Source organism: Sorghum bicolor, chromosome 8, assembly GCF_000003195.3.
Source record: "Sorghum bicolor cultivar BTx623 chromosome 8, Sorghum_bicolor_NCBIv3, whole genome shotgun sequence".
NCBI lineage: Eukaryota > Viridiplantae > Streptophyta > Magnoliopsida > Poales > Poaceae > Sorghum > Sorghum bicolor.
Window position 1 is genome coordinate 59698462 of NC_012877.2, and position 13916 is coordinate 59712377.

Consider the following 13916-nt stretch of genomic DNA (forward strand, 5'->3'; position numbering starts at 1 on the left):
CCAGTTTCCGAGCGACCGGCACTTCCACTCGCGCCCAGTGCGTCCGAGCGAGCGGCTGACGCCGGCCAGCGCTCGCTACCTGCCCATGGCCGCCGCGGGAGCGGCCAAGGTCACCGCGGCGGCGGCAGCCTCCGCAGTGTTCCGTAGCAACCAGGAGCTCACCCGCCTCGCGCGGTCGGGCCAGCTGGCGGCGGCGCGCCGCCTGTTCGACTCTATGCCCCGCCGCAACACCGTCACCTACAACTCCATGCTCTCCGCGCTCGCGCGCCACGGGCGGATCGACGAGGCCCGGGCGCTCTTCGACGGGATGCCCAGCAGGAACGCCGTCTCCTGGAACGCGATGATCGCTGCGCTCTCGGACCACGGCCGCGTCGCGGACGCCCGGGGCCTGTTCGATAGGATGCCTAGCCGGGACGACTTCTCGTGGACGGTGATGGTCTCCTGCTACGCGCGCGCGGGGGAGCTCGAGCTCGCCCGGGACGTGCTGGACCGAATGCCTGGCGACAAGTGCACGGCCTGCTACAATGCCATGATCTCCGGGTACGCCAAGAACGGCAGGTTCGATGATGCGGTGAAGCTGCTGCGGGAGATGCCGGCCCCGGACCTTTTTTCATGGAACTCCGCGCTGGCAGGGCTCACTCAGAGTGGGCAAATGGTACGGGCAGTGCAGTTCTTCGACGAGATGGTGGAGAAGGACATGGTGTCCTGGAATTTGATGCTGGAGGGTTTTGTGCGAGCTGGAGATTTGGATGCGGCTGCTAGCTTCTTTGGAAGGATTGAATCACCTAATGTCGTCTCTTGGGTGACCTTGCTCAATGGGTATTGCCGAGCGGGGAGGATCAGTGATGCTAGAGACCTGTTTGACAGAATGCCGGAGCGAAATGTTGTGGCTTGCAACGTGATGCTTGATGGGTATGTGCGGCTCTCGCGCCTAGAGGAGGCCTGTAAGCTGTTCGATGAGATGCCAGGTAAGAACTCGATCTCATGGACAACAATAATAAGCGGATTGGCACGTGCTGGAAAACTCCAAGAAGCGAAGGATCTTCTCGACAAGATGTCTTTCAACTGTGTGGCAGCAAAGACTGCGCTGATGCATGGGTATTTACAGCGCAACATGGTTAATGATGCTCGTCAGATTTTTGATGGAATGGAGGTGCATGACACTGTGTGCTGGAATACCATGATCTCTGGTTATGTCCAACGTGGAATGCTTGAAGAGGCGATGTTGTTATTCCAGCGAATGCCAAATAAGGATACGGTTTCCTGGAACACCATGATTGCTGGCTATGCTCAGGGTGGCCAAATGCGCAAGGCAATTGGTATTTTCAGGAGGATGAGCAGGAAAAATACAGTATCTTGGAATTCAGTTATCTCTGGATTTGTTCAGAATGGCCTCTTTGTTGATGCATTCCATCATTTCATGCTCATGAGAAGGGGCACAAATAGGGCTGACTGGTCTACTTATGCAAGCTGTCTCAGAGCATGTGCAAACCTGGCTGCTTTGCATGTCGGGAGGCAACTCCACAGTCTTCTTGTTAGGAGTGGGCATATCAATGATTTATTTGCTCGAAATGCCTTGATTTCCACATATGCAAAGTGTGGGAGGATGTTGGAAGCAAAGCAAATCTTTGATGAGATGGTAGGCAAGGATATTGTTTCATGGAATGCATTGGTTGATGGCTATGCTTCTAACGGTCAAGGGACTGAAGCAATCTCAGTCTTCCGGGAAATGGAAGCCAATGGTGTGAGACCTGATGAAGTCACATTTGTCGGTATCTTGTCAGCTTGCAGTCGTGCCGGATTGATTGATGAAGGATTGGGTTTTTTCAACTCAATGACAGAAGAATACTCTCTGAAGCCAGTCGCTGAGCACTATGCTTGCATGGCAGACTTGCTTGGAAGAGCTGGGAAACTGAATGAGGCATTTGAACTTGTGCAAGGAATGCAGATCCAACCAAATGCTGGCGTCTGGGGTGCATTGCTTGGAGCATGCCAGATGTACAAGAACCATGAGCTTGCACGGCTGGCTGCTGAGAAGTTGTCTGAATTGGAACCTTGCAGGGCCTCAAATTATGTGCTGCTGTCAAACATCAGTGCTGAAGCAGGTAAGTGGGATGAAGCTGAAAAGGCTAGGGCTTCAATCAAAGAGAAGGGAGCAAATAAGCCACCTGGTTTAGCTGGATCAACATAGGCCTTATAGTCCAATGATTTGGCTCAGTGATGCCAGTGCAGGTTTTCACTCATAGTGCATTGGTACATAATTTAGGGCTGTTGTCTGAACCAGACTCACATTTTAATCTCATGCCCTGCCAATGAGGAAATCATATAGCATAGGTGAAGAGTGGGCACATCAGGGTTTTGTACAACTTTAATGAAAAGGGAATTCCTAAGTTATAGTGGCTAATATTCTTACTCTTTTTCACCTTGACTTTTGTGGTCTGGATTACATTAAGGTTGTGCTATTATTTTTCTTTTTGTTTGTGGGCTGAATTATGTGCTGTCCTCTGTTCTTTCTTTACTTTCGGTCCATGCTGGAAACTGATGCCTGTGGTGGGGTTTATCTGGTCGAGATCCACATGTGTAACTGTGTAAGTGATCGTGTGTGCTGCCGTGATTCCGCTCCCATCTTGAGCTTGTTTCCCATCTCGACCGGTGGTGGCGGATTTTGCCAAGTGGCAGAGGTCGAGAAGGTACACAAACTGCTTCTGAATCATCGATTCCAGCATGAGTTCCCCCCCAATATGTCCAGCATTTTTGCGACAGAGTAATGGATTGAGATTATTAGTGATTTGGTTTTCCGATTACGAGCGGTGTTTTTTTATTCCTCGCGAGAGTTTGGGGGGGTTGACTGAGGGAATGTGTGGTGACTGGAAATGGTGTCTGAATTAGTTCTATGAAATCTTATTCAGTTCACATTTTCATGGTGTGTTTTGGTTTGAACTTTGATGGTAGTTCTAGTTCTAGGACCAAACTGACTACCTACTTAATGTTAACTGGTAGTTTGGTACCTTTTTATGTTACCTATTTGCAGAGTCAAATTTATGTTACCTTTTTATGTTACCTATTTGTTAACTGAGGATATCAACCCTGACACTGGAACTGGAATGGTCAAGGTCATGAACTGCATCCCTTAGCTAGGATATCATGTATTCTCCTTTTATCATCTCCCATTGCTACTAATGTGACTGTGAGGATATCAAACCTCTTGCCTGTGACAATGTAACTATTTTTTAGTAATGTAGCACCATTGATGAAATTGAACACCACATACAAGGAAAATGAACTCTATTTTTTCCAATAATTTCCCACTATAGCAGTATCAGTACTAGTATCAAACTGCAGTCATGATTGACAAGATTGACTTAGCTTCTGCAAGGTATTTCCATATTTCAATTTTACAGCATGATCTTTTGAGCAGACTGAGAGAGTGGGTTGTGATGGGAACTGGTTACTGACTGTGTGGATTAACTGTTTTTCATGGAGCTTTCTATATATTTGCTCCAGGATCTCCTTTGTCTATTTTCAGTGATGAGTCCTGAATCTTTCATTCCTACATTCAGTGATAGGTCCTGAATCTATCTTTTCTGCTAGGATTGGTAGTTTCATTCTGAATTGAGGTGCCAGTGCTAAGACATCTTTTTCTAGCGAACTGATTGGAGATTTTGCAGAGCTGAAATTAATTTAAACGGTACAACATATTTCTTATTTCTCTGCTCATGCAGCATCTCTATTTTCACCTAGTCTTAGCATACAAGGAAAATAAAATTTGAATTTTGCCATGAGTTTCCACTATATCAGTAGCAGTACTAGTAGTCAGTTAAAGCCATTAATTGACAAGATTGAGTCCACTTACTGCACGATCTCTCCAAAATTCATATGCTTGTGCAAAACAGAGGCTTCAAAATCAATCAGGTTAAACTGAAAATGGGGAATTGAGACAGCATTTCTTTGCAGCACCTAAACCAAAATTGGTCCCCTGTTTATTGCAGTATATTTTTATTTTGTCACGTCAAGCAATTAGTAGTGAGATCAATGATGTGTTTATCATTACTAAATATCCTGACCCTGTTTCATATGACTTTCAGTAATTCGATGGCTAGCAAAATTTAAAATTTCCCATGGTCTGTCCTGGCTCCACTAGAAGGCAATTTTGTTCTGGCTTATCTTGAAGTCAAAATCATGAGACCATCTCCAGAAGTAAGGAGTTTATGATTGTTCTTTTAAGTTTTGTTCATGTAACAAACATTATCTGTCCACATTATTTCTTCAGTGTTAATGTCATTTTTTTCCGGCATCATTTTTGCTCCTACTCTTTTAGTTTATAATATGATTCGAGCCTATTCGCTTGTCTGAAAAGTTATAGCTGAAAGTAGTATTTATTGATTTATTATTTATAGAAGAAAAAAATGATTGATATATTCGATCTTGAACCAGGCCAAATGTCTCATGTACGCAACCTGCTGTAGGTCCATCACGCTGACCACTGGACGTCATTCTTGCAAGCTACCCTAATCCGGACCGGCCCATCGAAAGCGACATACGAGCTCGGCTCGGCCCAATCTGTTATCCTACAGCCCAAACGGATCGGCCCATCGACAGCTACAAACAAGCTCGGCTCGGCCCGGCCCAATACATCTTATAAAGCCCAAACTCTAAGCGGGTCTGGACCCGTTAACCCGTTCAGTCCCTTGCCGCTTCGGCTAGGCAAACCAAGGGCCCAAAACCCTACTCTGTCTAGCCAGCGCCGTCTCCCTCCCTCATTCCATTCCCAAAAACCCTAGCGCCTCCTCGCCGCCTCCGCCGCCGCCATGATCACCGGCGGCCAGAGCTACGTCTCCGCGCCGCCGGCCTTCTCGGCCGACGGGCGCCTCCTCCTCGTCTGCTCCGGCCGCGCCGTCTCCGTCTTCAGCACCGCCACCGCCATGCTGGTAAGCCCCGCCCCGCGCGCCGCCGTGCGCCGTCTCCGCTGAATGAAATTGGTGGGGTGGTGCGGGATTGTGACTGTTGTGGGGGTGGTTTTGGTGTGTCGCAGGTGTCGGAGCTGGAGGGGCACGAGGGGGACGTCACCGCCGTAGTGGTGGTGGCGCCGCCAGCGCAGGCGACCGCGGCGGCTAAGCTCGCCAGCTACTGCTGGACGGCGGGGCTCGACGGGGTGCTCATCTACTGGGACTTCCTGGCCGCGGAGGTGGTGCGGAAGGTCCAGGTCGGGCTCCCCGTCCACTCCATGGTAAGCTCAACCTGCTGCTTCCTCAATTTGTTGCTCTGGTTATTGTTGGTCTTTATGTTGAGCTGAGAAGATTCGAGATTAAATGTGCCGATGTGCATGCTTGTGATTTGATTCTGTGAACGCAGGTGGTTCCTAACATTTGTAGGACCTCAAAAGGAGCCGAGGTGCCGACCCCCTTTGCATTCATCTCTGTGGAAGATACGAGTAAGCCGGCAAGTGAAGCAAAAGCGCTGCGTGGGCAGATGAAAATTTATGACCTGACAAAGGGGCGTCAAGTGGGTGGTCTCCTGGCTGAGGTGAGGTTTTTAAGCTTTATATACCTTATCTTGCCACTGTTAAATATCTGACAATTTCCCCTTAATTAATCTTATTATTTGATGTACTTTAAATGGACAGTTATGCTAGAAATAGTAAGATGAATATCCATGAAATTGCTGATAGTCTTGGAATTGAATTGAGCATAAAGTCTTGGAATTGAATTGTGCATAATAAGTTTTCAATTAGAGAGTGCAGAGTTCTGTTGAAAATGTGTTAATATGATTACTTTTTTAGTGTTCCAAACTTACTTCTCTGCACTATTTGCTCTGATCTAAACAGACACGTAAACCAGAAAATATCGTTGCAAGTAGTTCTGGAGAATTCTTGGGCATTGCAAATAAAAGAAAGCTCCATATATGGAGCATACCAACAAAAGATTTCAAGCCTGATAAGATTAGGAAGATAAAGCTCCGGCACACCAAAAACTTGACCACTCTGGCTTTCCATCCAACCGAGAGAACTGTGGCAGGTGGTGATGTAACAGGGCGGATCTTGATTTGGAGATGTTTTGGAAAATCAAAGTTCTCTGAAAGCAGTGTAAAATCGAAAGAGGATGAAGGAAGGGATGGTGTTAGGGGTGATGATGATGCAGATACTTGCACGACATGGCATTGGCATTCAAGCAGTGTGAAGTTTCTCAAATTTTCTTCTGACGGAGCATACTTGTTCTCAGGTTTGGCTTACTGATTCATTTACTTTCTGTGTGTCAATTTAATTCAGTTTTTTCCTGGAAGACCTGTACTTCTCAATGACAAATTTTCTATTTTAGGTGGTTTGGAGGGAGTTATTGTTGTGTGGCAACTAGATACTGGAAAGAGAAGGTATAAACCACGTCTGGGGTCTCCTCTTTTGTTCTTTGTAGATTCTCCAGATTCTTCTATTTCCTGTGTAAGTATCCTTCTTGTGTCTCTTATACTATCTTCTGTTGTGCTTTACGAGAACCCAATGCCTTATTGTTGATTTATGAAGTTTTTGTAACTGTATTTCAGCATGTCACATGAGTTTAGTGCTTAATTAATAATTAATGTTTCAGCCTTGCTCAGATGTTATGTCACTAATCAATTAGAATGGAAATAATAGGTTAATAGTTGAAAACTGCAGATGTCCAAGTCTAGAGTAGAGAGAAATACATTAACAAGTTTGTTATATACGGTCATGCATGGATCTCATACTATTACTATTCCTTGTTTTCTTATGCATTATAGTTTGGATAAATAAATTTAAGTTCCCTCCACAGTCCCCCCACCCCCACCCCACCCCTGAATTGCTTCAAATAATATTCTAATAAAACCTGTATCAATGCTTTGATCAGTAGACAATTTTCTATATTGAAAATTAATAGTTGAAATGACCATTTGTTACCCCTTATTTTCCTTTGCACATGAATAAGCGAGTAATTACATATTTAAGTCTGTTTCCTGCTTCCTTCGTCATACAAGAAAAACCTTGCTAATAAAAGTTGTTTGTGCGAGTATCCTATGCAAGCATACTGAGTGCTTCTGGATTGTTGAGTGAATGCCTGCTAGTGCTATGAAATTTAACTTTAGTTAACATCACTGAATATATGCATGTATGCCTTGGTATAAAGAACTGGTTAAATAATTTTTATTAGAGCTGGCAGAGAAGTAAAATATGGACATGCTTTCATATATATAATAATTGTCCTACCATGATTCATAAATGTTGTCTGATATAGGACTGGCTAAGTTATTCACGAGTCATGACTGTGTTGCAAGCTGCATCTTTGATATGGTCTGTTTATTTTCTTGCCCGTTGTGTCAATGTTAGCTGTTCTTCATTTTTCAGGTGTCGTGTACAAATAATCAAGTCTATCTCCTAAAAATGCCTAATATGGAGGTCATGAGATCTATTGCTGGAATCAAGGTCTGTAATATATGCAGTCCCCCCCCCCCCCCACACACACACACCACAAAATAAATAAATAAAATAAAATTGTTCAATATTGTATGGTCATGATCTTGTGGTGATCTTTTCCTGTTTTTTTCTCTTTAGCTGCCAATTGCTTCTCGGAACTTGGGTGGAGCTGGTAGGGCTGTGTATGGATTTGATTATACTAATAGACTTGTTGCTATACCAACGGAAGATTACTGCATACAGTTCTACAATTTGTTTGACAACACTGAGATTTCAGAGGTAAGCGAATTAAGTTCTCACGTTTACTCCATCCTCCTTTGGGCAGTATATCAATTGGTGGGTGTTTCGCATGATGGGCATTTTCACTGAAATTAGCCCTAACGTTGTTAATCTTTTCAGATGCAAGTATGTGAAAGAAATTTTCAGCCTAATGATGATATCACAGTAAGATACCTCCTTTTCACTTTATTTTTAGTTAGTTTGTTTTTCCATTTTCTTTGTTTATCTCTCTTTACATGTGCCAAACATTTTGCAACACTCCTTAATTACTTTTAGTTGCCCTGTTGCAGCAAAAATAAATTTCTACTAGTTACCGTGCTTGAAAATTTGTTCTTCTTGTTTGCTATTCAGAATTTAATCTTAGCTTTTGACATGTTCAATTTTTTTTCCTTTGACACAGATGTACATTTCCTTGGTTTCATTGTCAATCGATGGCAATTTGATGTGCACTGTGGATGTCAAGCTTCCTGAAGAAGAATTAGGTGGCCTTGTTACACTGAAATTTTGGAATCATGGGTCTAGAGCTGGACATTATTCTTTGTCCACCATTATTTATGAGCCACACAGGTTGGTTCATGTTTATAAGGCTGCTGATAGATACAGAATGAAAGTATGATTTTTTCTAACATTTTATATTTAATCTTTCATACAGTGATGCTGGGGTTTCTTCTGTTGCTTTTCGCCCAGGAAGGAATATGGCTGTGAGCTCTTCTTTTGGTGGTAACTTTAAGGTGTGCATGACTTTTACCTTTGAGAGGATGCTCTGTTTCCTCAATTCATAAGTTTTGTCTTTCTGTTATGTAGGTTTGGGTTCAGAGTTTGTCTTCACAATCAAGTGATGAAAAAAAATGTTCTGGTTGGAGATGCCAATCAGTTGGCTCATACAAGTGAGTTGTGAATCTACTTACTTTTGAACAATACCTGTTAATGTTTGATGATTAGGAAACACTAAAATAGTCATACAAGCATTTAAGCTTCCACCATATGGTATTTGAGTGTTTGAAATTTTGCAGGAAGAAACCTATGACATCAGCAGTCTTCTCAGCCGATGGATCTGTTCTTGCAGTTGCAGCCGAGAATGTCATCACATTGTGGGATCCTGATAATAACGCGCTTGTTGGTGTCATTGCAGAAACACTATCGGTATCTGATAATTTCTTGACATATTTTTTTTTGTTTTACCTCTGCCTTAGAATAGAAATTTGATGTGTCATTTATTGTATCTGCAGCCGGTGACAAATCTTTCTTTCGTTGGGACATCAGTGTTTTTGATGTCTCTATGTCAGAGTTCAAAACCCCAGATTGCTCTATGGAATGTTTCAAATCTTTCCATGCAATGGTCTTACAGCATTTATGCAGAAGGTACATACCATTATAGTAGCATAATTTATGCTATCTAGGTTTAGGAAAGTCAATACTTTCTGGTCCTGCCTCTTTTACAAGGCATTTTCGTGTTTGTTGTATTGAGGACACAATTTGTAGTTCTGACACATAAATGATGGTGGTATCTGGTCCATTGTGTGCTATCTAATAAACCAGCAACATTGCATGTGGATCATGTTCCTTAGTCAGCTTGCAGAGGAACAGAGGCACATAAGATTACCTTACATCTCTGATACATTTCTTGTTGCTCCTTCCCCGTGTAATTCAATTTCATCATGAATGCATGATCACCATGATGAATCTGGCCAATCTCAAAGGCTGCCAAATTCAATCTAGTAACTCATTTAAGCTGCTGTTGCATTTGAATGTTATTACTAAAGTGTTGGTCCTCAGTACTAGTGTTCTAAAGTGTTGTCTGACAGTTGGCGTTGTGAAAACTAATTTATGGTCAGTGAGCAAGCAGGCAAGCACATTTGATGTCATTCTCATTTTCATAGTTGTGTTTTCTTTTTACAGCTGCATGCTGTTCGCCAGATGGGAGTGAATTTGCAGTTCTTGCTCTTCTGAGTTGTCCTGATGGAGAAACATTAACGCAGCAAGATGGAGTAATTCTACTTTTTGATGCAGAAAGCCCAAACCCCATTGCCTCCTGGTCGGTAAAGAAGGTATGTCCCATTGATTTTGTCATCTCACTTGTTTGGGAATATTGCTCTATCGAGGTGTACTTTATTAAGGAACCTAATTTGCTCTTGATCTTTTTAGATATTCTCAGGTTTATACTTGTATGTATTGTTAGATAGCATAGTATGCTTAGTTACTTATTCATTTATTAGTTCCCCAATAAAATTTGTGTTTGTTTATTTCTTGCTGCATGTATTATTACATAGCACATAATGGATCAGGGACCATTAATGATAATTACACAGCTTTGGTTAATGTCACTTGTTTTTCAGGCATCGGGTGGCAGCATTTCTTTTGTAAAAGGTGACGTCTCTTTGGATGCAAATGCTGATAGTTCAAGAGACAAAGAGGCAATGTTGCTAGTTTATGTAAATGGTTCTCATGAATACGCCATCTTTGATCCCCGGAAGAGTGAGGTGGTTGTTAGCAAGAACACGCACAAGAAGATTCAAGCTGAGGAATCTGGTGAGTATTGTATGGTTTGTTGCATTGTTCTTGAATGCATTATTTTTATATTTTCATTGGCTACATATTCACCTCTTCTGCACAATCCTTGTTACATGCAACTGTTAGTCAGATGGTTTTTTTTGGTAAACAAACAAAACATAGTAGCAATGCAGTACCAGTATGTCAGCTTGTTATATGCTGTGCTTTCCAGAAGCTGTTTGCAGGATTTTTGTTGATTTGCACCTTGTGAAAAAAATTATGGTTTCCCCCATTTTCTCTACTTTGTAAAGGTATTGAACCTCTTGTCTGTTGTTTCAGCACCAATTGGCTACGCTTCTATTTATGGAGACCTTCAAAAACTGGAGTCAAAGAAAGAGGTCTCAGATGTCCCATTCATCCCTTCAGACAGGCCTTGGGAGACCATATTCAGTGGATCGTCTCATGTTCTTCCGCCTCTCACAAAACTATGTTCCGCGTTCTTGTCATCGTTGCTGGAGAATAGACCTGTTGGAAACGAGTGAGCCGCTCCAGAGCTATGTCCCCTCATACAACACTAGCCAGTTGCAAAAATGGAAATGCAGGAGGAAATCCACTGACCTGAAGGCTATCGATGCATGCCCACAAAGGCACAAGGTACTTCAGAGATGCTGGGTGGTGCCGTCTGAGATTGGTTACAGAAATCACACGCGTGTGAGGACATCGGCTGAATCCAAGCTCATTTTGCAGCTGTACTCGACGGTCAACCTACTGATCGCAGCAATTTTGTTTTCTTCTCAGTTTGACATGTAATCCTGACAGCAAAACTAGCAAATTTTGGTGTGATGTCTGATCCGATAATGCAGTGCTTGTTGATGTGTTACGGCTTTTCAGCTAATGAATAGTGTACGGCACGAAGTTTTACGCCTGTTATGAGATTAAGCTGTGTATGTTTCGACAGTTTCGTTGCTTGCTGTATCTTTAAGTTCACCCTCTCATTACAAGTTGCATCAGTACAGAATTGCTAGTAATGAATACAATGACCTTAATTACTCCCTCCTCTCTAAATTTTAAGATGTTTTAGCTTTTTCTAGATCCATTGATTTTACAATTTACCTGAATATAAGTGCATATCTAAATACACAGCAAAATCTATGTAACTTGAAATATCGAAACTTCTTCTACGTTTGGTATATGGTTCAGACTTCAAACAAAAGACAAAATGCAACTAGTATAATGTCTGTGCTAACATTACGGTAACATTTGGGAATGCAAATCAAACAACCAGAAGTGATTTACAGACATAATACTTTTTTTTTACAAGGGACATGGACATTGCATGGCCTAACCGAACAGTCGTTAACCAACCTTCCCTAGTCCTAACTCAAGTCACGCTGCAACTGTACAAGCCCATCTGTAGCATTGGTCAACACTGCCAAGCTGGAAGCAACAGCAGCTAGGACTAGGAGGCGAGTAGGAGAGCCAGCTCGAGCGAGCACCATGGCGTGACGTCGCATGGATGCACGCGTCCATCGTGCATGTCTCCGGCGAACTCCTACCTAAACCTCCCCAATGGGCCATGGCTTGGGATATAAAAGGCACCGATCGAGATGCCGTCGTCCACCGTGCAGCACCACGCCGACGACGCCGTGCCAAGAAACCAGCCTCTTGCAGTTGCAGCAACCAGCAATGGACCACCAACGACGTGGGCGCTGCCGCCAGCTGGCCGCCCTCGTCGCCGCGGCGCTCTGCCTGGTCGCCGCGCACGAAGGCAGGTGCGGGGCCGCGGCGAGGCACCTGCACGCGGTGGAGGAGGCGGTGCTCGACGTGGCGCCGGCGGAGGCGCCTGAGGCCGCCGCGAGGTGGGCGGGAGGCGGGGACGACGCCGCCCTCGGCGAGGCCAAGTGGCTGCCGATGTCCATGCCGGTGCCGGTGCAGGTGCAGGTGCCGGCGGCGGCCAGCGCGCTGGCGAGCGGGCTTCGTTTCCCGCCGGTGGTGTTCCCGCTGGGCGGCGCGTCGATGCCGTGGCTCCCTGTCCCCGGCGCGCAGCACGCGTTCGCGGGCCCCGGCGGCGGCGGCGGCGGGGGAATCCCGGCGCTCGTGCCGCCGTACGTGGGCGCCACGCGGCAGGAGCAGCTCAGCCTGTGGGCGTCGCTGTTCAACCCGCTGCAGGTCAGGCCACGGCTGCCGCCGATCTCCCTCGGCGGCGGCGGCGACACGACGGCGGGGCCCGGCGTCGAGCGCGCCGGGGTCCCGGCCATCGCCAGCGCCGGGAAGGCCGCTGAGGGGGAGGTCACCGTCGACGTGCCCACCGCCGGCGCCGGCGCCGAGCCCAAGTGGGGCGTCTTCTTGGGCAACATTGATCATCGCAACTAGTATAGTACTAGTACATAGATGAATGGAAGACGTATGAAAATGAACCGCGTGCCCTTGTTTTTTTTTTTTGGAAAAAGTATCAGTCAGTAGTGTGCTAAATTTTTTTTGCATGTTTGAGCAAAATGTTTGTATTAAAATTTAAACAGTCAAAAGTTAGTGGAGCTTGTTATCTATTCATTTTCAGATAATGTAATATAAACTGTGGTGATATATGTTCATTTTGCATGGTTTAGTATCATAAGTTCTACTCTTTTTTTTTTCCGTTTTCCCTGAACAAACAGAGAGAGACTACAACATCAATACCCTCCACAGTGTGAATGATGCCTAGTACTATTCACATATGCCACATGCTTGATTGGGTTTAGGACTGCAGCGTGAGTGATACCAGAAAAACTAGTGCCCGTTCTATCTTCGATCAGCAGCAGTGTTGGGTGCAGTCTCACAGCAACAATACAATATTTGATTCTTTATTGTTTGGAGCACCAGCGCAACTACGTTCTCCGCTCCCATTTTTTTTGGCATTGGTACCTCCTCCCACAGCGTGTGGAGTGACTCTCTCCTCTTTTAGGACTACTCAAGCGTAACATTGTGGAGGGCCTAAGCAGCATATTACTAGTCGTCAGCTGCCAAGAAATGAGAACACACAGTGACTTGTCACTTCTGCTTTTCTTTTATTTCCAAGCAATCCAGCAGGCAAAGACTAGCACTAGTGATCATCAGCTGCCGGCCCATTTCTGCCTGCACGGACTGAAAAAGGATTTGCTTTTTCGGTGACCTGTGTGTCTCTGTGTAACACCTGAAGATGCGAGGAGACTAGTCGTTGCTGACATATTCTCCCAATGCACAACCTTTCTGCTTTTGAAAAGAATCTTGTTAGACTACCAAAAGCACAATGGCCACTGATCATTCCCTAATCGCATCACAGTTAGCCGCATCAGTGTTTTCTAGCAGTAGCACACAAATTTTACAAAACCAGTCTAGTTTCACTGAAAAATCATAAAAAAGGGAATTTTTTTCAGTGTTCCAAACAGAACCTTGTCATGCATGATAGGATGATCCTGATACAGAAACTGCTGGCACCTTTATGTCAGTGTAGAGGAGTTAAGTGAGGCAATGATGCTAGGAGATCAGACAGAAATGGTGGTTAGCCAAAGGAGGGATGTGAGCCACAACCACAAGGAGGGCCGGCCGGCCGGCCGTAGCCGTCATGCCAAAAGGGGACCTGCGTCCTGCTGCTGGCTTCCCTGCCTCTCGTCTGAGAATGCTCTCAGGCCACAGCCAGAAGCTGAATTCAGGCTTCAGAGCAAGAAGAGGCCCCAGATGGAGAATAAAATATGTGGTCAGGATCCCAAAG

General features: G+C 44.8%; 3 protein-coding genes across 3 annotated transcripts; all 3 read left to right on the forward strand.

The window, feature by feature from the left end:
• Window positions 1-2490, forward strand: LOC8070133 (pentatricopeptide repeat-containing protein At4g02750). Its single transcript, XM_002442456.2, has one exon. The coding sequence runs from the start codon at window positions 86-88 to the stop codon at window positions 2189-2191; it is 2106 nt and encodes a 701-aa protein (XP_002442501.1). The 5' UTR covers window positions 1-85; the 3' UTR covers window positions 2192-2490.
• Window positions 4740-11114, forward strand: LOC8070134 (WD repeat-containing protein 75). Its single transcript, XM_002442457.2, has 16 exons — window positions 4740-4928; window positions 5033-5227; window positions 5353-5523; window positions 5825-6218; window positions 6315-6433; window positions 7352-7429; window positions 7559-7699; window positions 7820-7864; window positions 8100-8266; window positions 8352-8430; window positions 8504-8586; window positions 8713-8842; window positions 8929-9061; window positions 9599-9747; window positions 10036-10228; window positions 10529-11114. The coding sequence occupies exons 1-16, from the start codon at window positions 4809-4811 to the stop codon at window positions 10729-10731; spliced, it is 2400 nt and encodes a 799-aa protein (XP_002442502.1). The 5' UTR covers window positions 4740-4808; the 3' UTR covers window positions 10732-11114.
• LOC8070135 lies at window positions 11291-12780 on the forward strand. The gene has a single exon (XM_002442458.2). It carries the CDS (start codon window positions 11759-11761, stop codon window positions 12560-12562), a length of 804 nt encoding a protein of 267 aa, XP_002442503.2. The 5' UTR covers window positions 11291-11758; the 3' UTR covers window positions 12563-12780.